Source organism: Gouania willdenowi, chromosome 15, assembly GCF_900634775.1.
Source record: "Gouania willdenowi chromosome 15, fGouWil2.1, whole genome shotgun sequence".
NCBI classification, from domain to species: Eukaryota; Metazoa; Chordata; class Actinopteri; order Blenniiformes; family Gobiesocidae; genus Gouania; species Gouania willdenowi.
This window is the reverse complement of record NC_041058.1, coordinates 18,242,976-18,266,591: the sequence shown is the minus strand read 5'-3', so window position 1 is coordinate 18,266,591 and position 23,616 is coordinate 18,242,976. Positions and strand designations below refer to the sequence as shown.

At 38.5% G+C, this 23,616-nt stretch overlaps 2 protein-coding genes across 3 annotated transcripts; both read left to right on the top strand.

Annotated features, from left to right (window-relative positions):
* The first annotated feature begins 192 nt into the window (after positions 1 to 192).
* tarbp1 (TAR (HIV-1) RNA binding protein 1) lies at positions 193 to 19,078 on the top strand. 2 transcript variants are annotated; one of them, XM_028469413.1, is made up of 30 exons: positions 193 to 1,225; positions 4,050 to 4,147; positions 4,230 to 4,299; positions 5,586 to 5,740; positions 5,856 to 5,908; positions 5,997 to 6,094; positions 6,917 to 7,052; positions 7,134 to 7,230; positions 7,420 to 7,509; positions 8,281 to 8,428; positions 8,518 to 8,769; positions 9,296 to 9,393; positions 9,488 to 9,646; positions 10,337 to 10,560; positions 10,640 to 10,865; positions 11,587 to 11,775; positions 11,934 to 12,133; positions 12,216 to 12,287; positions 12,390 to 12,510; positions 13,252 to 13,362; positions 13,446 to 13,595; positions 13,676 to 13,762; positions 13,851 to 14,056; positions 14,137 to 14,218; positions 14,912 to 15,083; positions 15,158 to 15,343; positions 15,958 to 16,082; positions 16,504 to 16,640; positions 16,763 to 16,812; positions 18,593 to 18,686. In XM_028469413.1, the coding sequence occupies exons 1-29, from the start codon at positions 310 to 312 to the stop codon at positions 16,764 to 16,766; spliced, it is 4,662 nt and encodes a 1,553-aa protein (XP_028325214.1). In that variant the 5' UTR covers positions 193 to 309; the 3' UTR covers positions 16,767 to 16,812; positions 18,593 to 18,686. The 2 variants fall into 2 exon arrangements, with proteins under 2 accessions (XP_028325214.1, XP_028325213.1); XM_028469412.1 differs by lacking the exon at positions 16,763 to 16,812 and having other exon boundaries at positions 194 to 1,225; positions 18,593 to 19,078.
* A 525-nt stretch (positions 19,079 to 19,603) lies between these two features.
* LOC114476946 (G-protein coupled receptor 161) lies at positions 19,604 to 22,594 on the top strand. The gene is made up of 3 exons (XM_028468966.1): positions 19,604 to 19,854; positions 21,375 to 21,535; positions 21,623 to 22,594. The coding sequence occupies exons 1-3, from the start codon at positions 19,695 to 19,697 to the stop codon at positions 22,592 to 22,594; spliced, it is 1,293 nt and encodes a 430-aa protein (XP_028324767.1). The 5' UTR covers positions 19,604 to 19,694.
* Positions 22,595 to 23,616: the final 1,022 nt, after the last annotated feature.

The window sequence follows — 23,616 nt, the reverse complement described above, 5'->3', positions numbered from 1 at the left end:
TATTAAAGCCTATACATTCACTAGGCTGATACTTTTTAATTATTTAAGTTGACAAATATTCGTAAATATTCTGATTAAATGTGTTATGTCTGTCTTAATCTTTATAATGGGGTGAAATTATGTGTTTAAAAAAAAGAAAAAACAGCGAGCAACGAGATATTTTACTCGTGACTTGGCCAATTTCCGCTCTCGCGAGAGTTTGAGTTAACGGAAGTTTACGTTCTCCGGCACCACGTGGACGGTGCTCGTGGTGTGTGAGGGGCAGAGCAGGCTGTTGTTTACTGTACATTAATTAAACAGAAATGTACCATGAATTCTGTGTTAATAAGTGCAGTTCTGTCCAGCTGTGCTGACTACGGAGCGCTGTTTGAATGTCTGTCCGGACCGGGAGAGTCTTTCCCAGACCCGGAGCATGTGGAGGCTCTGACAGCGGTCCTGGAAGGACTTGGACCTCTTCTTCTATCTGAGTCAACGCGGTTCACTGAGACAAAGAAACGATGCCTTCAAGACATGGTCGAGTCTGTGTGTTGGGGGAAGTGTCTGTCGCTCCTGTCGGTGCTAACGGTGAGGGCTGGAGGTGGTCCTGGTTCCAGGGAGGACACGGCAGCTGTTTGTGGGCTGCTGAGAGCCTGCGTCCCTCTGTGTTCACAGACCCGCTCTGAGGAGCTGCTGGTAGCGGCTCTTTCCTCTCTACAGCTACCCGAGGAAGAACCAGATCCCGGACGGCTTAGTGTGGAGGTGGCCACTGAGGTGGTCTCAGCTCTGGTACCATGTGTAACACAGGATGAAGCGCTCACACTAAGCACCCTGACCTCTGTCCTGTCCTCCATCAGAGCCCTCCCTGACCTGCTGCTCTCTAGAGTCCTGGTCAGGGTTGTTGTTCCTCTGCTGAGCGGAGGTAGCAGGGCGACTTTAAACCAGCGTCTGTCTCTGGTCCTAGAGGACCTGTTGAGCTGCTACAGCTCTGACCGATCACCTGCACTCACACAGCGGACACTGCTGTGTGTGACCGCCCTGTCAGACCACCTGCTGGTCCCCCACACCACCTCACCCCCCTCCTATGATTCGGATCCTCGTCTTTCTGTACATTTCTGGAGGATGATTCAGGATGGACTGATCCACAGAGACGGTCTGTCCCGGAGGAGAGCTTTGTACCTGCTGAGAAGAAGTGCAGCTGTATCTGTGGACCAGGCTGTGGACTGGCCTCCTGCTACTTGGGAACAAGGTGAGATGTTCTTCACACGTGGATACAGATGTGATTGAGATAAGGACAACCACCTCCAGGACTCGGGATAACTCTGGCATTTAAGACCCTCCAATCCCACCATGAGAAAGATTCTAAGTTAATTGTAAACTTTGTTCTACATATACAGTATATAGTAGGGCTGGGGGCGATTTTGCCTAAAAAAATAAATCTCAGATTTTTAAAAGAAATTTTTTTTCAATGCACTTAAAATGTCTGCAGACATCAGATATATTGTCAAAAGTGCAACTTTGTTGCCGTGATTGTCCTCAAGAGGTAAAATGCATAGAACAGTCCCAAAATAAAAAAGTAAATGAGGCTCTGTCATTCAACAATGTCAAGCTTTAACCCAGGTTTAAGTTAAAGTGTAACAACTATACGGTAGCTTTAATTATCTGATTAAGAAATCAGATAACTACATATTTTACAACATTACAATTAAAAAAATAAACTCTTCCCTTAGCATCTTAGCATAGTGCAAATTAAAAAAAATTAAACATGTCTGTGGCACACATATAGCCTACTCAAAGGGTAAACACATGTAAACAAAGAAGGGGCTGGCTCACATCTCGCTACAGTAACCCACAAGGACTGAACGCGAAAAAGTCCGAAAAAACTGTGGTGGAAAAATGATAATAATATTTTTTAAACTCAAATTTTCAAAATAAAAATCATTTTTATCTACAAATTTGATAAATCGATTTTTTTTTTTTTTTTTTTTGCCCAGCCCTAGTGTATATAGTGAAACCCTATTTTTATTTTATTGTTGTGCACATCACAAATGTTATTATTTTTATGGCCGTGGCTATCTATATGTATGAATAGACTGACAGGCTATTCATACACGGCACTCTCATTAGTTAAAAGTTCCGTCAGTTTTATTTTAGCTCATATTTATTTTTAGCTAACCCTTTTATTTTAGCCCTATCCCTAATCCTAACCAAGGAAATACCCTAAAGTAGGGATGTAACGATTCACTCAACTCCCGATACGATTCGATTCACGATATTGGGTTCACGATACGATTCTCTCACGAGACTGTAGACAAATGATGATTGAAAAATATTCCTTTATTTTTTGGGGGGGAAAAAAAACTAGAAAATACTGTACTATTTTCCTTTTATTTTTCATTGTCAAAAGAATCCCTTGATAAACTGTTCAAAATAATGCAATTTAACTAAAAATAAATCTTGAATTAAATAAATAAAGGAATAATACAAATGAAGAAGAAGCTTATTAATTTAAATTCTGGTTCTATAATAAACAATGCAAAACTGCATAATAGTTCTTTTTCTTTTTAAAAGTGCAACTGAAAATGTATTTTGTGCCTTAACAATTAGACTTAAAAAAACCCCGTGGTCGGTTGGCATGCAGCTAATCTAGCAGTGAAGAAGAGATGCTATGCTAGCAGACGGAGCTATTAGAATAACGTGACTTTTACAGATATTCATGTAATATTACAGATATTCTTTCGGTGCTAAAGTGGTAATGAATCATTTATTAACATACTAAGAGTAGAAGGCGGCCAGAAAGAAAGTATTAGCAGACTCCGCCCGCCGCCTACACTTCTGGATAGCGCCCTCTGCTGGTTAAAAAAAGTACTGCGATTCAATTTTCAGAAGATCGATATCAAACGTGATACCTATGAATCGATTTTTAACTGCCTTACGATTAATCGTTACATCCCTACCCTAAAGTGTTTATTTTTTTGGATATATATATTTTTAAAGGTGGAATTTGCCGTGTTAAATATGTTAAAATGAAAAAATATATATGACAAAAGCGGGATTCGAACCCACGGCAGCAGAAGGAAGAAATGGGCGCCTTAGACCACTCAGCCATCCTGACACGGTGAAAAAACACAGGCACATTACGCTTATGTAGAAAAGGTCCAGAAAACGTACCCATAGTCCCGGTGTCTATTGATACATTTCCATATCAATAGACACTTTATTATTTTTGATATGTATTGTTTTTGTGTGTACATTGTTCTGTCACACTTGCTTTGGCAATGTAAACTTGTTTCTCATGCCAATAAAGCTGTTTTTTTTAAAAATTGAATTCTTCACCAAAACAATCCAATATTGGTTTAAACTTCTGGATATTGAGTTCCAAATATTTGTGACTGATTAGTTAATTAGAACAACAAAAATAATAATAGAAAATGAACAGTAGGTCATAAGGTTATGAATGGGTTATTTTTTATATATTTTTTTTAAATTATGCCTATTTGAGACTAATTTGACAACCTTGTCCTAAAATAAGTTTATATCTCATTCCCAAAATGTGGGTTGGCAGCTCCTGATGGGTCCTAAAGAAACTGCAGGTGGTCCAGTGAGTAGATAATTGTAAAGGTGGAACAATAGTGTGTTGAGAGATCGTGATATACTACACACCACAATGTTATGGTTTGTTTCGTCTTTTCATATTCCTATTCAGTTGGAAAGAACGTACTCAGTACATTTATGTAAGTGTCCAGATTTGAAGTCAAGTAAAATAATAGTTATTTTTCCAACTGCATTTTCTTTTGGTCGTTTCTTTTTTCACTAAGTAAGAAACTGAAAAGCTTTTAAAGACATTAACAAATACTTATGTTTGTTCAAGGGGGAAAATACACATAGCACTGGGTTATTTTTTAGTTGTTTTGCTAAACTTTTATGTATTTGGTTTTATTAGATAAGTTAATCATTGCCACAGTGCAAAATTGGACATTGCTATAGTAGGAGACTTTATTGCAGATCCCATCAGGCTGTTTGTTGTTGACTAATGAGTTCATAACATGTGCTCTGTAATCTTTTGCTTGCAGATGAGATTTTGTTCCGATGGACGCCCAGCAAACACAAGTTGCTCAGGGAGTTTTGGGAAGATTATTTTCTCGTAATGGAAACTCTAGAAGAAAACCAGGTGGGAAAACAGACATTACTGCTCCGACTCTGCTCATCAGCAAACCGTCACGTTGGCCTTTTGTTTGTACTTTTCTCTGCAGGTTCATGTTGTCAGGCCAGTTCTGAACAGAATAGACACTTTGATCCAAACAGCAGTGAGTGACTGTGAAGGTAAGACATAACGACAGGAATTTACTTTATTTTGTGGATTAAAAAAATCACTTACTGTTTATGAACCTATTTTGTTTTTTAACAGTTTTACAATACGACTATTGTTGTAATTCCAGCAAGTTCGTTTTCAATAATATGTTAAGGTTTCATGAATTCAGACAACCCATCAACTGCCAGTCTTCTTCAGAGGCGTCTTATCACAGTAAATATCCTGGGAAAAAAAGTTGTTGAATAAATGAAACATGTTATTGGAAAAAAAATAATAATAATAATATTCTGGAATTATTGCAAGGAAGTCAAGGACATATCAAAACGATGAGCAGACACCTCTGAAGAAGACGAGCGGTTGACAGTCGAAACATGTCAGGAGATAAAAGTAAATTTCCTGAAAAAAAGTTGCCTGAATAAATTACATATTAACATATTATTGTTGTAATTAGAGCTATATAATTAATTAATGTTAAGTTAAAGTTGATGGCAAAAAAATTATAAACTGGGCAAGACCTGCAATCGCAAGGCGAATACGTAATTATCAATTGGAAATTGGCAAATAGAATGTGAAAGACATCTTACTGTGTATGTTGTTGAGTAATGTATGTTGTTCTTTTTACTAATTAAAAAAAGTCATAATGCAGGAAAAAACACAAGACTGCCCTTGACCTTAAATATGACCTTGAATGAAGGTCAAGGTCACACATTGAAAGGAAATGTTGTTCAATGGTACCAGTCTGAGCACTATATCGCAATTTGTGGCCAAGTTATTGGGAAAAAAGTGTTTTTTTCTTTGTGACGTCATGAACTTTGACCCCTACCGATCTTATTCCTGGTAGGTCGTACTGCTTCGGTCCAATGAAATAAAATACTCCACTTGAGATGAGCTTTTCATAAATGTAAGCATTGAACTTGTACAATAAATATTCCTAGAGATATGGAACATTTTGGTTTTTGACACTTGACGTGACCGTGACTTTGACATTTTGGCTCAAAAAAAGGTCAACTGCACATCCTTGACATTTCCCCTTTGTGATGGCATACTTGTCATTAGTGCTGCATTAATAGCCTAGGAGGAGTTCCAGGACAAAGGAGTTACTGAAGAAAAATAATAAGAACTTCGACGAGAACACTATATAAGCAAAAAAACTGTGAAGTAACATATTGTTGATTTTGTTGTGATGAAGAAAGATATATATATATAGATATTTACAAAGTTTTAGTACATGCAAAATAGTTAATTTTAATATTTAGAAAACTTTCTAAAACCAAGTCACCTTCTGTTTCTGCTGCAGCTTCAGATCAAGGCCTCCTCCACCCATCATGGCTGCTGTGTGTTTATCAGCGCATGTTCCACAGTGAGAATAAAACCTTAATGAGAGAAGGAGTGTTCCACCTGCTGGAGCTACAGATCCTCTGTCAGCCAGCCTTCGCGTCGGCCTTTTCTCTGGTACACACTCAAACATTTCTTTCTCTTCCATTTAAATGTTTTGTATGCAATTAAATTAATTCATTGAAAACCAATTCCATGTGTGAATATCTTCATCTGTTGCTTTGCTTTACAGTTTATCGTTGGGCCCTTTCTGGATGTGCTGTCTGAGACGTCACTATTCTACAGGTGAGTGCAACATTAGTCTGTGCTATTAAAGGTACTTTTAACTTGTTCTAGCTTCAGGTACAGTAATCCCACTCCTCTCCATGTGTAGATCCACTGGGCAGAACGTTGGAGATTGTCCTGAACTTGGAGTTAAACTCAAAGGCTTCTTGAGGACGTTCTTCAGCAGTCTTCCTCTGGATGATCGAGGTAAAGCAGAGCAGTGCAGAGTCCACACCAGGGTTTCCTGGTTGGTAGTTAATTACAATTATGACATTATACCAGTAATTGTAATCGTAATATGTTGCTGTTATAATCGTATTTGTATTGTAGTTGAGTTCAGATAATTGTAATTAGCAACAACATTCTATTAAAAACTGTCATTTATAATTTAATAAAAAGCAAACCTAGGGAGCTATGTTACAGTTCTATGGCTTTCACATACATACAATATGATTCATATCAACTTTTCCCACTACCTGTCATTTCTCTTCAATACCATTTTACCATTACAAAAAAATGTAATTTAGGGGTATACAGACACATAAAAAAGGCTCAACATGCCCACACCAAAAATATTAATACCAATATTTTCATTGATTTGGAAGCCTAACAAGGTAACCAAGAGATGAGAAACAAATTGCATGATATATAATGTTTTAGTGTATTTTACAGCTGATTTAAGGCATGGGTCAAAACTGACCATCATTAGAGATGCTAACAGAAAGCTAGCACAAGAGGAAGAATACGCTTTATGGGGTTATTTATTTTAGGCTCAGTAATTGTGATACATTTTAATTGAACTTTTGTAATTGTAGTTGACTTTCAAAGGTAAAATGATAATTGTGATTTGATTTGTAATTGGGAAAAAAATAGCGGTCACCAAAATCGTAATTGAGTTGTATTTCAACATGGATAATTGGAGATGTAATTGAAAAATGTAACTGACCCCAACCCTGGTCCACACAGTCCATTATTATTCCACTGGAAGCGGAAAATGACCCGTGTGTCCCGTCTCTTCCTGTTGTGCAGCGAATGTTCTCCTCCAGCTACTTCAGCGGCTGGGCTCCAAACACTGGTGTGCAGTTCCTCTGCTTTTCCTCTCTCAGGCTCTGACCCATGTCCCCCCAGGTCCCCTGCTGGGGGACAGTGGGCTCACAGCTCTCAGGTGAGGGCCACGTTAACAGGGAGCATGGTTGTGTTATTAAGGCTGACAGCGATGCTTATGTTGAGGTTAATGTTTTTACAGAGAAGTGCTGCGATGCACCATGATCACACACCAAGTCCTGCTGAGAGGAGCAGCACAGTGTTTCCTTCTCAACAGCGCTCTCTCTCTCACAGCAGTGGTATGACCTTTGTCCTCACATTCAAACCATAAAAAAACATTATTTTAAGCAAAAAGTTCCCAAAATTCTGTATAATTTTTAAGTAGTTTCTACTGTTATTGATGACTTTGCTTTCACAAATATTCTGTTTTCACAGCTACAAATATACAATAAAAACTACTAACAACATTAAATGTACTTTATTTTCAGACTACAGTGACTCTTGACCACGTGTTTAGTTTCCTGGTGCATTTCCGTTCAGATGAATCTCTTTGCAGAAGAACAAAGCTTTGGGATCAGGTAATGCACAAAGAGACATGTTTTTAAAATCCAAAATTCTGAAATTGTTTGACTTGGTGGAGCATAAAACAGCACAAGTGTTATATAAAACAAGGAATTATCTGTTACCAAAAAATATTCAGGAAATGTTTCATTAAAAAAAGATGGAGGTTGTTATAACTTATTTGATATCAAATCCAAAGGTTCGCAATGTTTGCACAACAATGAAAATCTTCTGTATTTCCGTCTATGGAGTCAAACTGTGGAACTTTACTGAATTTAAAATAATTCCGAGCATAATTCTGTTTAAAAAGAGGCATAAAGAAATTACTTTCAGAGGTATGTTGATAAAGAATTGCTATTTGGAGTTAAAAAGTTGTAGGATGTGGTACATTATTTGAAAAGACGGTAAGGTTAATGTAAAAAAAACTTATTGCATGGTTTCTTTGTGAGTATTATATTGCATTGATTGATTATTCACATTATAGTTTTCAAATTATTAATAAATTGAGACTTCAATTAAATTAAAGGGACAGAATTAGATGTTTATACTTCTTTTTACTCCTTTTTGTTCATGTAAATTGAGATGTGTAAGAATTTGAAGATGCAAGATACTGTTTTAGTTATTTTATTTAGTTTTAAACTGTTTTTAAGTAGTCATTGACATGATGAAAATAAATAAATCAAATCAAATTTGTTAAAAGTTGTCACATTTTTTAAAAAGAAAAATAGAAAGTTTAGATGTTGTATGCACTATGAATTTTCTCCTAACACATTGCTCCATCCCTGCAGGTTTGTGATTGGTTATCAGCAAATGAAGGACATTTTAAACACCAAAATATGACTGGAGAAGCTGCTGAGGGTTTAACAAGCAAAGGATACGTCAGGCTTTATGTTGAAGGAGAGCTCCTCACCTATCTCCGAGTCCCAGCCAGCACAGGCATGTCTGAAGCACAGCAGGTCTGGAAAACTGGCTGCATGTCTGATTATTCCAGACTTTTTTTTTTTTTTGGTTTTCCTGTTGCTCAGGTGAGAGCGAGAGGTTGCCTGACGGACGAGATGCAGATAAGTTGGCTCGGGCCATTTTAATGTGTGCGGACATGGAGAGGAGTCATCTGCACCTGGAGAACAGCAAGACTTTGGAGTCATTATTGTCTCCCCTGCTGGGCACCCTGAGCCGACTCAGCACTAATGTGTATTTACCTCAGCGTAAGAGTGACAGCAGCCTGCAGCTGGTGCTCAGGCTGCTCCAGCTTGGAGACGCTCCAAACTGTCAACCAGGTCTGTAATGAGAACACTGATTTATAGTTATTGCTCTTGGATCCATTAATATGCAGCATAAACATAGATAGGAAAAATCTTATTGTTGTTTTGGCAATCATTATACACCTCTACACATCATTGGGTGTATTTGGGGGGGCTTTTCATGATACCTCCTCCTCAACTGAGTGTATCATACACAATATCAAAGCTTTTTTTTTTTGTTTTTAATTGGTTTTCATCATCAAATCATCACATGTTCCATACTGTGGGTCCAAACACAAGACTAGCTTGAAGGACATGTGTTTCCCTCCTTTATCATAATTTGTTCATAGTTTGTCTATTAAATCACATAATTAGTGGTAATCTTTGTAAATGGTTTTAAAATTTATTTGTTGTTTATCATTACAATTCGTTTTGGGGTCATTCACATATAAACCTGTGAATTAGGCCTACATTTCTTTGGTTTTGTCTCCTTTGGCCCTTGTAAACTTTACTGCATATTGTTCTGCTCACTAACGTGTGATTTTCACTCTCATTTGCAAAGAGGATAGTGTAGCAGTTGCCTTGGAGACCCTCATTTTCCAAGTTGTGGAGCCGATCCAGGAGTTTTTATTGAGGCGTCTGTGTGGCGAGCTGCTGGAGGTAAAGAGTAATGAAAGTCCCCATTTTCCTCATTATTCCCATCACTTCCATCACACAGTGCTGCTCTACCCTGTCGTCTGTCTTCTAATCACAGCTGGTTGACCTGCAGCGAGCTGAGCTGTACATCACTGTCCTCAGGCAACTGGTTGCCTTAAGTTGCTCCACACCACAGCATTGCAGCAAAATACAGCACGGCAACTTTGGAAAACTCTTCAAGTGTAGTCTCAGCGTTCTTGGGGAATCAAGTCTGCAGGTACGACACTAGGGGTGTGTGTTGCCTGGCAACTGGCGATACAATTCATATCCCGATACATAGGTCACGATACAATATATCCCGATAATAAAGTATAAGGCTATTGTTGCGATTTTTTTTTTTTTTTTTTTTTTACATATATGACTTAAGAAACAACTAATCTATAAATGTGTACACCTTCATGAGAACATTATGTATGAAATATATTTTATTGGCATACTTTAGACTCAAAACATTGGCTTTAACATGCCATGAGCCAACAACTTAAAATAAAAAAATAACATACAATCTGCCTGTGGCTTTTAAACCAACTTTGACTTTCGTGCAACTTAACTGAGGTATATGCCTAGAACAACAAATAAATGCAGAAAGTTAGTACTTTATTTTTAGATTTTATTGAAAAACCACAAGCTGGTCAACATGCCCAGGTTTCAGCACTTCTTTGTGCAGTTACAATGTCTCCTGCAGTGGAAAAGACTTTCCTGGTTAAATAAAGGTAAAAAAAAATCTAAAATAAAAGTTGATATGGATGCATTTTGAATCAATCCGAGAATCGCGCGACGTAATATTGCAATATATCGCCGAATCTTATTTTTTTCAACACCCCTATATGACACAATATATTCCATGTCTCAGGAGTGTGTTTTTGTTTGTTTGCTTGGTTCATTTCAAGTATTTTTCTATTTCCAGGTCCCTTCTGTAGTGAACCAGGTGACTAAAGCCGTGTCAATGGCTTCTATGGCCATGGTTTGTGATTTCATGGGGAAAGAATGGATCAACCTACGCTCTGAAACCGATTTGGTTTTAGAAGCACTGAATGATTACTTCTACACTTTGACATTCTCAGCATGTCCCGCTTCTTTGGGAAACATCAACAAATGTCTGCTTAAACCAGAGAACACAGATTCCTCAGGGTGAGTGACATATTAGTAATACGTTTATGTGACAAGGAAGTTCCCAAAAGAACTATATAGTTGTTTGTTGTTTTATTAGTGATTTTGAAGCACAGAGTCATCTGCTCCAGGACTGGGGACGTGTCGGTGCTACTTTTATGCGAGATCAATGGATTTGTTTTAACTTCCTTATGAAGGTCGCTGTAAGTATTGAATCAGTGAAGAATCTGAAGGCATCACTAAGTTGCAGTATTGAGGCCTTGGCTCTGCTGCCCAGTGACCTGGTGCTGCCTGTTTTCACCTTTATGGAGACGCTACTACCACATGTGAGTCTCACACCAATTTAACACAAATTAATACTACGACTGTGTTAGAAATGGCACACTCCGTACTATACACTACAAGCTCAATGAGTATATACTGTCTGCTATATATTATAAGTATGATTATGATGATGATCGTTCCCACTGAAATATACTTCCAAGTTTTCCAAGATGCATTTCAAACCTAAGACAAAACGACAGAAATCTGAAGCACACTGAGGCTAAATATGTTGATTTGCCACTTTTAAAAGTTCTGGAAACATTATAAGTGAGAAAGTGACCAACATGTGCTCATTTGATCCATAAAACTCGCAAAAATACATTTCATGCTGACATTTCAGAGCTTTTCGGTGACCCGGAGTGTGAAAAAACTAGTGACAAGAAGAGGTGCTTTTGTTTTGAAAAGGAGATGCTTGACTTTTAACTTGAAGCCGGTCCCAGCACGATTTTATGTTCCGCTCGCAATGCATCATGGGGCACCGTGCATACTTCAAAAATGTCCCGATATGGTATACATCCAGGTATTTCTCGCGTACTCAAAGTTTTCATACTATCCAATGTGAACGCACTATAATGTCAGACTTAGTATGAGTAGTACGTTGGTATGCGATTTTTGAATACAGCCAGACAGCGTAAAGAGCTGTCTACTTCTAGAAACTGATACTGGTGTTTATCTGATAGTCTATGTTTCTGTTGATCTAATGTGGTTATGTTGTCATTCCAGTTAGTGCATGAGGAGGAGGACCTCTGTGTGGAGGCTTTATCTCAGAGCTGGGACCTGGTTCAGGGCTTGACCACCAATGCTCAGGACTTTTGGCCCGCCCTGAAAGCATTCACCTCCATGGCTTTCCAGCACAAAATGCTTCAGTTGACATCCACAGAGGCGCCGACACTCCTGGAAAATTTGAGACGGGTAACAAAGTCCAGCTCACAGCACAGTGATGTTCAGAAAAAAACTTTATTTTTTACCCCTCGAGGATAAATACAGTTTTTTTTTTTTTTTCTGATTCTGATGTTCAGTTTGCTCGTGCGTGCGTGCGTGTGTTATTTGGGAATGTTTGTGTCCTTTAGATTTCTAAAGAGATGATGGTCCTGTCTCAGTCAAAAAGCGGTGTGTTTGGAGTGCTTGTGAAACACTGCTGCCTAACGTGGCTGATCACTGATGGAGGGATCAGTGAGCAGGCAGACGCTGTGTTTTCTACTGTTTTCAACTACATCAACATCATTACAGAGGCATGCGTCTATGGACCAGTGATTAGGAAAGATCAACGGTAAGGTTCAGCAGTATTTCTAATGTTTTGTTTCAAGTTGCTTCTACTTTTGGATTTAATTCATCATCTCGCTCCTTTAAAGACTAATCCAAGACGTCCACATCTATGTGGAGCAACTGGGACAAAACTGTGCCGCAAATGTTGCAGTTAAAAGGTGACTGATGGATTCTCTTTGTCACTATATATCATATTACCACTAGATGTCTCTCTAATGCAGTTCCAATATTTCCCTAGTTGTTCTCTTCTTATTTTGCAGTGATAACCGAGATGATCAACTGCCTCGCATATGTGTAGTGGCTTTCCTCCACAGCCTGGATCCCTCTCATCTGCTGCATCAACAACTGATGGAGGAAGTTGTTCTGGATTTGTTGAAAAAAGTAGGTTTGTGGTCATTTTGATGGACTATTGACTTTATTTTATTTTTTGCCATTACATTAATTCTAGTATTTGTTATCTACCATATATCACACAAATTGCTGATATCTAAAAGATGTTGTAAATCAGATAAACAGAAAATATTACTCTATGAAATCAGAAATATCAGATAATGTTGGTCGCACATGAATTCCAAAATAAAACTCATATAATTTTATATTTAATTGCAAATTATTATAATATAAACTGTTATGTTAATCAACTTGTCACTAAACAGCAGAAGCAAAGCACAGTTGGAAATCAGGCTTCAGATTTAAGATGAAGAACCAAGTTCTAAAATGTTTTCTATCTAACAGATTAAATTATTATTCTAAATATTTCAATTGAAAACACAGTTCAAATATCTTAAGTGGAGATGCTTTTATAGTACTTTTCAAAATGAGACACTTGACAATACTACCAAACTGAATGATCCTTGATGAACAAATCTCATCTAGTTTGAGGATTAACACACATCAACTCAGAGCTTTTGAATGATCCAAACATCTAATGGATTATTTCTCCAAATAGTATTATTAGTAATGAATTAATGTGCGACACAAATGAGGTGGTTTTCCTTTGAAATATACAGTATAACCTACAGCAAGGTTGTATTACCCTGTCATGAGTTCATCATTAGTTCAAGTTAATTTACCAGCTCGACACAACAGTTTCCATGATTTTCCTCCGCTCCATCTCTCCAGGATAATGACATATCAAAGTCAAAAGTGCGTTACTATAGCAACTCCCTGCAACATCGTGTCAAAAACAGAGTATGGCAGACGTTGCTGCTCTTGCTGCCTAAACTTAAAGAGGTAAAGTGATCAAAGAATACTAAAAATGCTGAACTGACCAAACTTAAAACAATAAGTTTGTATTTGTGGTTTTCGTCCTGCAGGAGTTTATGGACACGTTGTCGACTCGTGTTTTTGAAGCTGGACTCTGCGCTAATCAACCTTCAGTAAAGTACCTCATTGAGTGGATGATGATTGTGATCCTTATTCGGTTTCCACAGTACATAGAAACATTTTGGAATTACTTCAATACGGTGAGCTCTTTGCCTCCAATGCGGCTGCCTGATCAGAATGTGCGTGAAAAGTTTTGATCATATTTTAGTCTTCTCTACAGGACCACGAACATACCAAGACCAGCGTCTGCACGTTTCTGTCCGTGTTGGTGCATTTTAACCACATCCTTCCAAATCTCAAGGACAAAGTAATGTATCGGTTGTGCTTCTTCCCTTCTAAAGACCTCCCCTTGTCTGACCTCTCATAAATCTCACAAATCTTTGTTTACACTGAAGGCAGCACAGTTGTGTAGAGCACTAGACGTCATCCTGCAGTCGTGTTTCAACCATAACTTCAGTGTGCGCCTGTATGCCCTGCTGGCCTTAAAAAGGGTGTGGAACCTGACGGAAAAGCAGGCAACAGAGGAGGTGGAGGCACTGGGAGGACTGTCCTCTGTGGTCCGAGCCTGTCTGAGTCAGGCTGAGACCATGCAGAGCAGTGGGTAAGGCCAGACCAGCTGCAGGTCATCCACTCTGCATACTGTACATGGTGCATCATATTTTCTGTCTTTTTTTCTTTTAGAAATGCCAACAAGAACTGGATACGGATTCAGGAGCACTTCTTCTTTAGTGCTTTTCATCCAACCACAGACTACAGTCTAGAGGTGTTTTTACTGCTTCTGGTCTACAGATACTAGGGTTATAATTCTAATCGTGTAATTGGTAATTAATAACAATTATGACATACAGTAATTGTCATTTGCATGGGAATTCTATAAAAGCTGTGAATTATAATCTAATCAAACGCAAACCTGGCAACCATGTTACAGTTCTATGGCTTACACATGCGTAATTATTAAAATATGTTTCAGATCAAGTTTTCCCACAACTTGTCATTTCTCTTGAGGATCATTTTATCATTTTTGACAGAAAAAAGGCTCAGATGCCCACACACTAAAAATATTAATACAAATATAAGGAATCCTAATAAGGTATCTAAGAGATTGAAAACAAATTAGATGATGGATAATATTTTTTGTGTATTTTACAGCTTTAAGACATGGGTCAAACTAACACGTTATCATAAGAGATGCTAACAGAAAGCTAACACAAAAGGAAGAATACATTTTATGGGCTTATTTATTTCAGGTTCAGTAATTGTGATTAATTGAAATTGAACTTTCAGGGGGAAATGATACTTGTAATTTTATTTGTAATTGGGGGAAAAGTCAGTCACCATAATTGGAACTTCACATGGATAATTGAAAATGTAATTGACCCCAACCCTGACAGATACAGCCTGTTTTTTGACGTCCGTGCACTCTAACAATGTTTTTCTTCCTGTTATTATTCCCTAGACTATTTTCCACACATTCCCAAGCCTGTCAGAATTATCTGATGATGAGTGGATTCCAACCTGGAAGTTTGAGAAATTGTCCAACTTCCCTGAATCCCCTTCAATTCCACTTCAAAACTCAACTCCTGACCTCAAACAGCTCCAGCCAGGAGACTGGATCCAACAAGACAGAAGTACTGCAGCACATCTCACTAAACACACCTCTGCACATCAGGTCAGTAACAGTGGGCGTGGTGTTGTGATGCAGGTGAGCAGGAAAAGGACGAGCGCTGGGCCGAGGTGCAGAAGAAGATCACCCCCTGGAGATTAGAGGTCCAGGACCAGGAGCCTGAACTTCAGCTGGTTTCACCACAGAGGGCGGCTCGACTGGGAAAACTGCACAGTTCCCTGTTGGTGGTCGCCTCACTTATCGACAAGCCCACCAACCTCGGAGGTCTGGAACAGGACAGCTCACTTTTGTTTTTTCAACAACCGTATTTATACCATAGCACTGTACAGAAAATGCTCACTATTTCTTTTTTTTTTTTTTTTTACAATTTTCACTTGTCGCTACAGTCTCAAATTATAAGAATTGTTGGCGAAAGAAGGGAGAGACAGATGTTGAGCCAGTGGTATGCCTATGTATTTAGCGAATCCTGTCAATTTCCTGTCAAGTTTGTGTTTCCAAATGAATTATCTTGCAGCTCTTTTCATCATCACTATAGATGAAAACTAAGAAATATTTATCTAATTTATCAAAGCACTTAATGTTTACATCAGATTAGATTATCCTTTATTTTATTCCATAAATATATAATAAGTAATAAAAAATAAAATAAATAAAAGATATTAGTCAAGAAAACAGAAGAGAAAAAAATATAAAGAAGCAATAAGTGGGGTTTTACAATAGGTACTGAGTGATATTGCACATAGTAAAACTGGAGAAACATTAATATTTACAGACGAGAAAAATAAAAAAAACACTTCAGGCTATGCTAATGGTATACATTCTTATGACAGAATGTTGAAACATTGAACAGGAATTTTAATAATAAATGTTTTTTTTAGGTCTTTGTCGAACATGTGAGATCTTTAATGCTAGCGCTCTGGTACTGGACAGTCTGCGACACATTCATGACAAACACTTCCAGTCCCTCAGTGTTTCATCAGAGCTGTGGCTTCCTTTGTTAGAGGTGAGATACCTTCATTTTCAGTTTGTCCTTCAAATTTCACACATTACACTTTTTGCCCTTAAACACCCACTTTAATCTGGAAATTAGAGCAAAAACATAGTCGTCAACATAACTGGTTATTAATTTATTTTTTAATACACGGCCTAAATATTGAGGTATTCAAATTTTTTGGAATACTTATCCTCAAAGTACAGCATTGTTTTTTAAGGGCTTTGAGATGTATTTTTGGAGTTTCCATACTGTGTGTGGATGTTCTCTCACATTCGTTTTATCCCGGTCTGATACCTATAATGTAGACTGGCAGTGTCTGCGAGGCTACCATTAAAACAGTTATTAGAGCTCATTATGGATTAACAGCTTTGAACAAATGAAAGGATTTTAAAGTTGCTGGCTGATATCATGTCCTCTGTCTCATGTTTAGGTGAAGCCACTGGATCTTTCCGAGTTCCTCCTGATAAAGAAAAATGAAGGATATTGTATAGTTGGAGTGGAGCAGACAGCCAACAGTCATAGCCTTCAGGACTATCAGTTTCCAGAGAAGACTCTGTTACTGCTGGGGTAGGACATTAAAACCTCCTTTACACAGCATTTTCACAATACGCTCTTCTCCTCCTCCTCATCCTCCTCCTCCTCCTCCTCCTCCTTTTTCTTCTTCTTCTTCTTCTTCTTCTTTACACTAGTTAAGGTCGCTATTCCTCTGTTAATCGTGAACGGATTGGGCTGAAATTTGGTAGGTATAATCTATGGATGTGTACGCGTTAACGCACGGAGCCAGATTTTAGACTTGGGGCTCCAAGGGGTCCCAAAAGGATTTCTCATTTATTCAGTCAAATATTACTACAGTTGGTGGTACCAAATCATTAACTCATACCAATATATAAATGGGGCCTGTTACCTCATGCGTGTCATGGGGGCGCCCGGGGGGGGTTAGTGGGGCCCACCCCCCTTTCTGGTCATTTTCAAATTTATGGGAACATAGTCGTGTGATATATCGTTTCAAAGGTAATTCAACGTAGATTACGATTATGCCTCGCACAATTCAATTAGGGTCCCGGGGCCCACCCCCCTTTTTTCAGCAATTTCCATCAAAGTTGTTTTCTCATTTGTTTTACTCGCTGGAACCGAGTCATTTGACTCAATTTTTGGGAACGTGGTACGTGCCATTTGACGCGAAGACGCCGTGACGTTCATCAGAACTTGTTTAACAACAATTTTGTAACTACAACAGTCTTACTGCACTATTGTGGAGATGGTATTTTCTGACACTGTTCCATGTGTGAGAACACGAGGCAGAGATGATAGAGAATGCAGTATTGAGCTTTCACACGAGAGTCAAACTTAACCCGGCACTTGTAACAAGGTCAGACTCTAACGTCTGCTGGGAAAATGTGAAAGCACTATAAATATTGGCTCAATCACTGTGAAACGTTACCAGTGTTCATCCCTCAGTGCGGTGGCTTTCACACCAGTAGCTTCTGTTATCATAGAGGCTGAATAGAGACTCCCACAGATAACGCTGACAATACCAGTTGTTGTAATCACACAGCTTTAGTGCTGCTTTCTAAGGGCCATCGCTTCTCTACTGTGAGCCAGTCTGGACATGCTCCGCTATAATTGGTCGTCCCTCAGGAAGGAGAGCGAAAGAAATTAAATAACACCCCCTGAGAGAGAATATAAGGACATGAATCAACTAGAGCAGAAACACCTGAACCTTCCTTCAGTGATTGTAAAGCTTTTAACTGGGTCAACAAGAGGATTTTTTAAATGAATATTTACAAACTTTAGTTCCTGAGAAACTGAATCATGATCTTACGGTTTAACTTTCTTCTCAGTGTGCTCTCCTCAGCACGACATGGCTCCACTCTAACAGGTTTCTGTTTTCTCAGCCACTTGAACTTCAGATCAAAGTAGCTCGTCAAATCAGCAGCCTCTGTGGAGATCAAAGGCTTTAATGCAAATTAATGACTTTGTAATGTTTGCATGATCCATCCATGTTATTGGTTCTCAGGTTGTTTTCAGTGGATTAGTCTGAACAGCTCCTATTGGCACTAATTATTAATTCTATGCTTTTATTTTAATAGCGCTGCACAGCTACAGGTCAGCGTAAAGTCACGTTTAGCCTACGAAGGTTCCCAATCTTTTTTGTATCGTGACCCCATTTTATATCACAAATTTCTGGTTTAAAGACATTTTTTTTGTTATACTGTGTTACAAATATTGCGATTATTATGCACCAACTCTGAAATGTATATTAGCTATATTTGAGAAAGTATAAAATAGTTGTTTAAGATTGCATGTTAAATAATATATAAAAAAATTAAAGATAAACATTTGTAATCTGTAATTTTTATTATTTTTTTATCAATTACAATAAATTTCACCTGGATGTGAACATGCATCAAAGTGTTAACCACTATTCTGCCATTCTGCTGCCCATGGATGGTCTGTATTTATTTCTAACATGCTACATGGTGATCTAAACCTTCTCCATGACTTTGTTTGTTTTAAAGCAATGAACGGGAAGGGATCCCTGCCAACTTACTGCAGATGCTGGACGTGTGTGTGGAGATTCCACAACAAGGAGTGATCCGCTCACTCAACGTGCATGTGAGTGCTGCCTTATTGATTTGGGAATATACACGACAGCATCTCCACACTGAGGTCAAGATTAAATGTGCCTGAAGAGGAATCCAGCAGCACGCCTCACTCTTACCTCAAGGACCAACACGTTTGCATGGATGGATTAGAGTTAAAGATGTTAATTTGAGTCTCATTGTGTGAAAGATTTTAATATGAACTCATTTCTCGTCTATGCGTAGCAATATTCGACTAAAGGGATCTACCTTTTTTTGCTGGACAGTAGTTACAGTCGTACCTATGTTATAGTTCCAGTCCTGGTTTAAATCAATTCCAATACGTCTAATTAATGCATATGTACATGTTTTTATTGTTAATGACAAACTTTAAAGTTGTTTTTTTAAAACATATCACTCAATAAAATGGCAAATGGCTTTTGTTACATTTCATTCTGGACTGAGTTTTCTCTTTTTAGCTAAATGTAGATTAACTTTCTCAGAAAAAAGGATAATGCCCACTTCTTCTCAAACAATGCCACGTGTTTGCTAGTTTCTCTTCATGAAACAATTTACAATCAAAGTACAAAGATGCTCGGAAAAGCTCTGTGTAGCTCATAAATTGTCAGAAGAAACTTGATTGTTTTTTTCAAGTCAATGCCAAAATTAGAATTAAAATAATCATTTACCAAAAAACAAAATTTAAATAGTGATATTTCAGTGATTTATTTATTTTTTAATAAAATGGGTGTTTCTAAATACATGTTTTATTTAAATATATGTGTGAAAAACGTGTTTCCGTTTAGGTTTTTTTCACCTTTGCATCACTTTAGTGTTTGGCACTCACAGGTTTAGATAGATGAGCAAATGCATGGAAAGTAAACTGTTCAATCTAATAGCAGTTAATGAACTGTGTGGGGAGGATTTCCCTAAAGACCCTCTGGTGGAAAGGTCCACGCCATCAGTGTGGCTTCTTTTTCCATAAAGTCACACCTGTCTACAACGCAGTGTGTGAGGACGGCAGAGGAATGAATGGAACATGGAACATGTGGACGGTTCCTGTGTGGAGCTCTCATCACCTCCACAGGCAGCAGCGATCAACACCAGTGGAGCCTGGAGCTCAGAGACGGGGGTGCCGTGGTCCTCACAGATGGTCCTGGAGACCCTCATGCTGCTGATGTGTGTGGGCGCTGTGACTGGTAGGATAAACAGAAATTAGGACACTTGTTTGTTTGTTTTTCAAATACTGTGACTAATAAATAATCCTCTGCATTCGGCAGCGTCAGCACATTTTTCAATAGGGGGATTTTCACCTTTTTGTTTGCTTAGAAAATGTGTATTTTTCATTATAAAGAATATAACATCTCATGTTAAAAATAGATTAATACATTGATGGTGTGTGTCAAACCAACTTCATGCAGGCTAGCGTAGAAGGTACAGTATAGGAAAGACGTTTTCACTGTGGTAACCTACTGAACTTACACCATTTGTGTACATTTATTTGTTTATCTAGCGAAATCTTTTACTTAGTTTGCATCTGTTCAACGCTCAAACCACAGTGACATTGTTTTGTACCTTTTAAATGAGTGAAGCTGCATGGAGTGGGTTTTATGCTATAGTAAATACAGTAGATTATGATTATGGGGGGAAAAAATCACAATAAATTAGTATTGAAATTGTATCTAAATGTAATGTTTCTCAAAATAATGATTTTATGTCTTGTACGTATGTTTTAGTAGGTTTTGTTTTTGTTGAATAATATTGAAACAACTAAAATACTTCCTAAATTGTTTAAGATTTCAAGCCAAACTAAATACAGTAAGTGACTCAAGGTGTTCATCTTTGCTGTAACATATTAAAATCAGGTGATAAATTTCAAAGACAGAATGCCGTATGATGCCGAGTATGGAACTAGTCAGATTTGGTTGTTTGAGTCCTGACCAAACAGGAAAATGAATATCTCACAGTGCTAGTTGGACATAAGTGAAATTGGCAAAGAAAAGGCCTTTATGCTTAGATTGATATTTTACATGGCATCAAAAACATGTAAATCTAACAGTTATTGATCATTTTTTACCTTTTAAAATCACTTTAAATAATATTAATAGATAACGTTCCAATATGTAATCTGAGATATCACAGGGAAACGGCTGACCAGCTTTCATATTTGGTCAGTGACAGCAGTCAGTCAATGGAGAGGAAGCGGAAGTGTGAGGGTGATTTATGATTGTATGATGTAGGGCTGGGCAATATATGACTTATATATATTTTGGTGATATAGAAAATGACAGTATCGCCTGCATCGATATATATTGTTTTTTGATAGCTTATTTTGTATTGAAATACTAATTTTAGGAGTCACTGCTTTCTCTTCTTCTGGGAACAGCATTAAAAACACAATAAGATGGATTTCAGAGTGTCCTAACCCAGACCTTCCCCTCAGCAAGCCACAATACAGAACTCACTCACACGTGCTGTCCCTAGGAGAAAAAGCCAAAAGCGGCACATATTGATCAGCTATTTGTTAATAAATGTGCCTGTGTGGCATTTTGCATCAGCAAATTTAACCCTGAATCGTCTTGTTTGAGTTAAAATTCTTAAGATTTATATCGTATATTGCCATTTGGTCAATATCGCCCAGAACTAGTACAAAGCATTGGTTTAAATCATTGTATTGGTTCTCCTATGTTATCCTTGTTATGTTTTTTGGTGAATATAGGTAACACCCTGGTCATCGTTGTTGTGGTTGCGACAAAGACTTTCCATTCAGTGACATCAGTGCTGATTGTGAACCTGGCCGTCAGTGACCTGTTGGTGGGCTGTGGGGTCATGCCTTTTGTTGCTGTGTCTGTGTTAAACAGTGAATGGATGAACTGCACCGTAAGTCACTAACATCAACACATAACTTCACAAAACTTTCTTTGCTAAACACACACATCTCACTGTGTGTGTGTGTATGTGTGTTAGGTGCTGTGTGTCTACGTGGGTTACACCTCCTCTGTGTACTGCACAGCTTCTGTACTGACTCTAGCTGCCATTGCCCTTGATCGCTATCACTCCATCATGAAGTGTCTGCGTTCCAGCTCCCATTGGAGGACCTGTGTGCTCGTCGTGTGGATTTGGCTGCAGGCACTGGTTTCCAGTTTTCCTCCACTGCTGGGATGGAGCTCCATCAGTTACATTGCTCCAATGCACAGCTGTGCAGTCAACTGGGCAGCCAGTCCCAGTTACACCACTTTAATGGCAGCTCTTTCCTACTTCACACCAGCAGTGGTTATGGTCTTCTGCTATGTGAGCATAGTCAAAGTGGCCCAAAGCCACGCCAGGAGGATTCATATACTCCACAGATCTGTCCATCACAGCAGGATCCCCAGCTCTGGCTTTACTGGGAGATCTTCTCACCAGTACTGTGGAAATCTGTGCACCACATCAGGACTAATCCATCATATAAGTGCAGGTTTGGAGTCTTTTGTTGGCTCAGAGGAAAACACGTCTCAGGGACCTCAGCAGAGCTTTCTACGACAAAACAGAGGGACGTTACGTGTCTTCATGATCATCGCTGCATTTTTCCTCTGCTGGACACCGTACACAGGGGTGGCTCTGGTCCAGGCAGCAGAAAGCACTTTTTCAGGCCGATCCACCCTCGTCCCATCCTCTGTTGTGACCTTCTCTTACTGGCTGCTGCTGCTGGGTTCTGACATCAATCCTCTGCTGTACGCTCTGCTCAGCAGGCGTTTCCAGAACGCTCTGCAGGGACTCAGGCACAGAACAAGGACCAGAACCAGGGTGGGGGATGTTGGCAGCACTGGGAGAGATAACAACATGCCACGTATCCGTTCAGCTCAACTTTACAACTCTGACAATCTGGCCTCGCAAAGTTCCAAGTACTGTTCAACAATTTTTACCATCAGCACTGACTATAAAACATCAGTCACATAAAAGTGTCTCATCCATCCCTCACTTTCCCAACTACTGTAATGTGGCCCCTCAGTGACCACAAGAGGGCAGTAGATTGCTGCTCTGTAGAGCTGATACATACTATAGTATTCAGAGTATGCTGCATGATGTCACCTGTGGTCATTTCTGATGAAAAACAGGTATTCATAAACTTAAAAAGGAAAAGAAGAAATCTTAACTTAATCTATTTTACACAGACACCTGCATAAAATAAAAGGTTTGTCAAAATGTAGAATTATTTTTTTAAAGCTAGGGTAGGTAATTTTCTCCAGATACACTTTTTAAGTTTTTGGTTGAAATTGTCTTAATGTCCAGACAGAAAATAAGATTTTATGCGCTCTGAAAAAGGAACAAAGAAAATCTGTCAACTGTAGCAGCTGTAAACCTGTAAAAACTTCGACCAGTGAAAAAAAAAAACCTTTTTTTTTTTTAACCAATCACGTCTCCCTGCTCGTTCTCGACCCCTCACGTGCACGAGCTCACACTGAAAGCGCGTCACCGCTGACAGAGTTAAAACAGTTTTTGGTCAAATTTTTTTAACATATATAATGGTAAAGTTTATTGTTTATTTACTGCTGAATGAGACATGAGACGATGAAGTTTCTACACAATACGAGCGATGAGCTGAGCTCCCCTTCTGCAGCAGCTGTGCACGTGCATGTGAGTGAAACGGAGCACAGAGGGGAGGGGCAAGGGGGATGAAGGCGGAGCCATCAGGGAGGCTACATTCAAAATCATGCTAGCTTTCGAAAATCACCTACCCTACCTTTAAATGAAATAACAATTCAAAATAAAATAAAAAATTCTCAGACTCTAAGTATAGCTACATTTATTATCATTTTAAAACCAAAAATAATATCAGCAATTTACTCGGTAACAGTTGGGTGTAGAAATGTAACAAATTACTTAAAAAAAAATAAAATAAATAACATACTTAATCACAAGTAAAATGATGATTTAGGAATATACTCAAAAAAGTACAAGTACCCATAAAAGCAACTCAA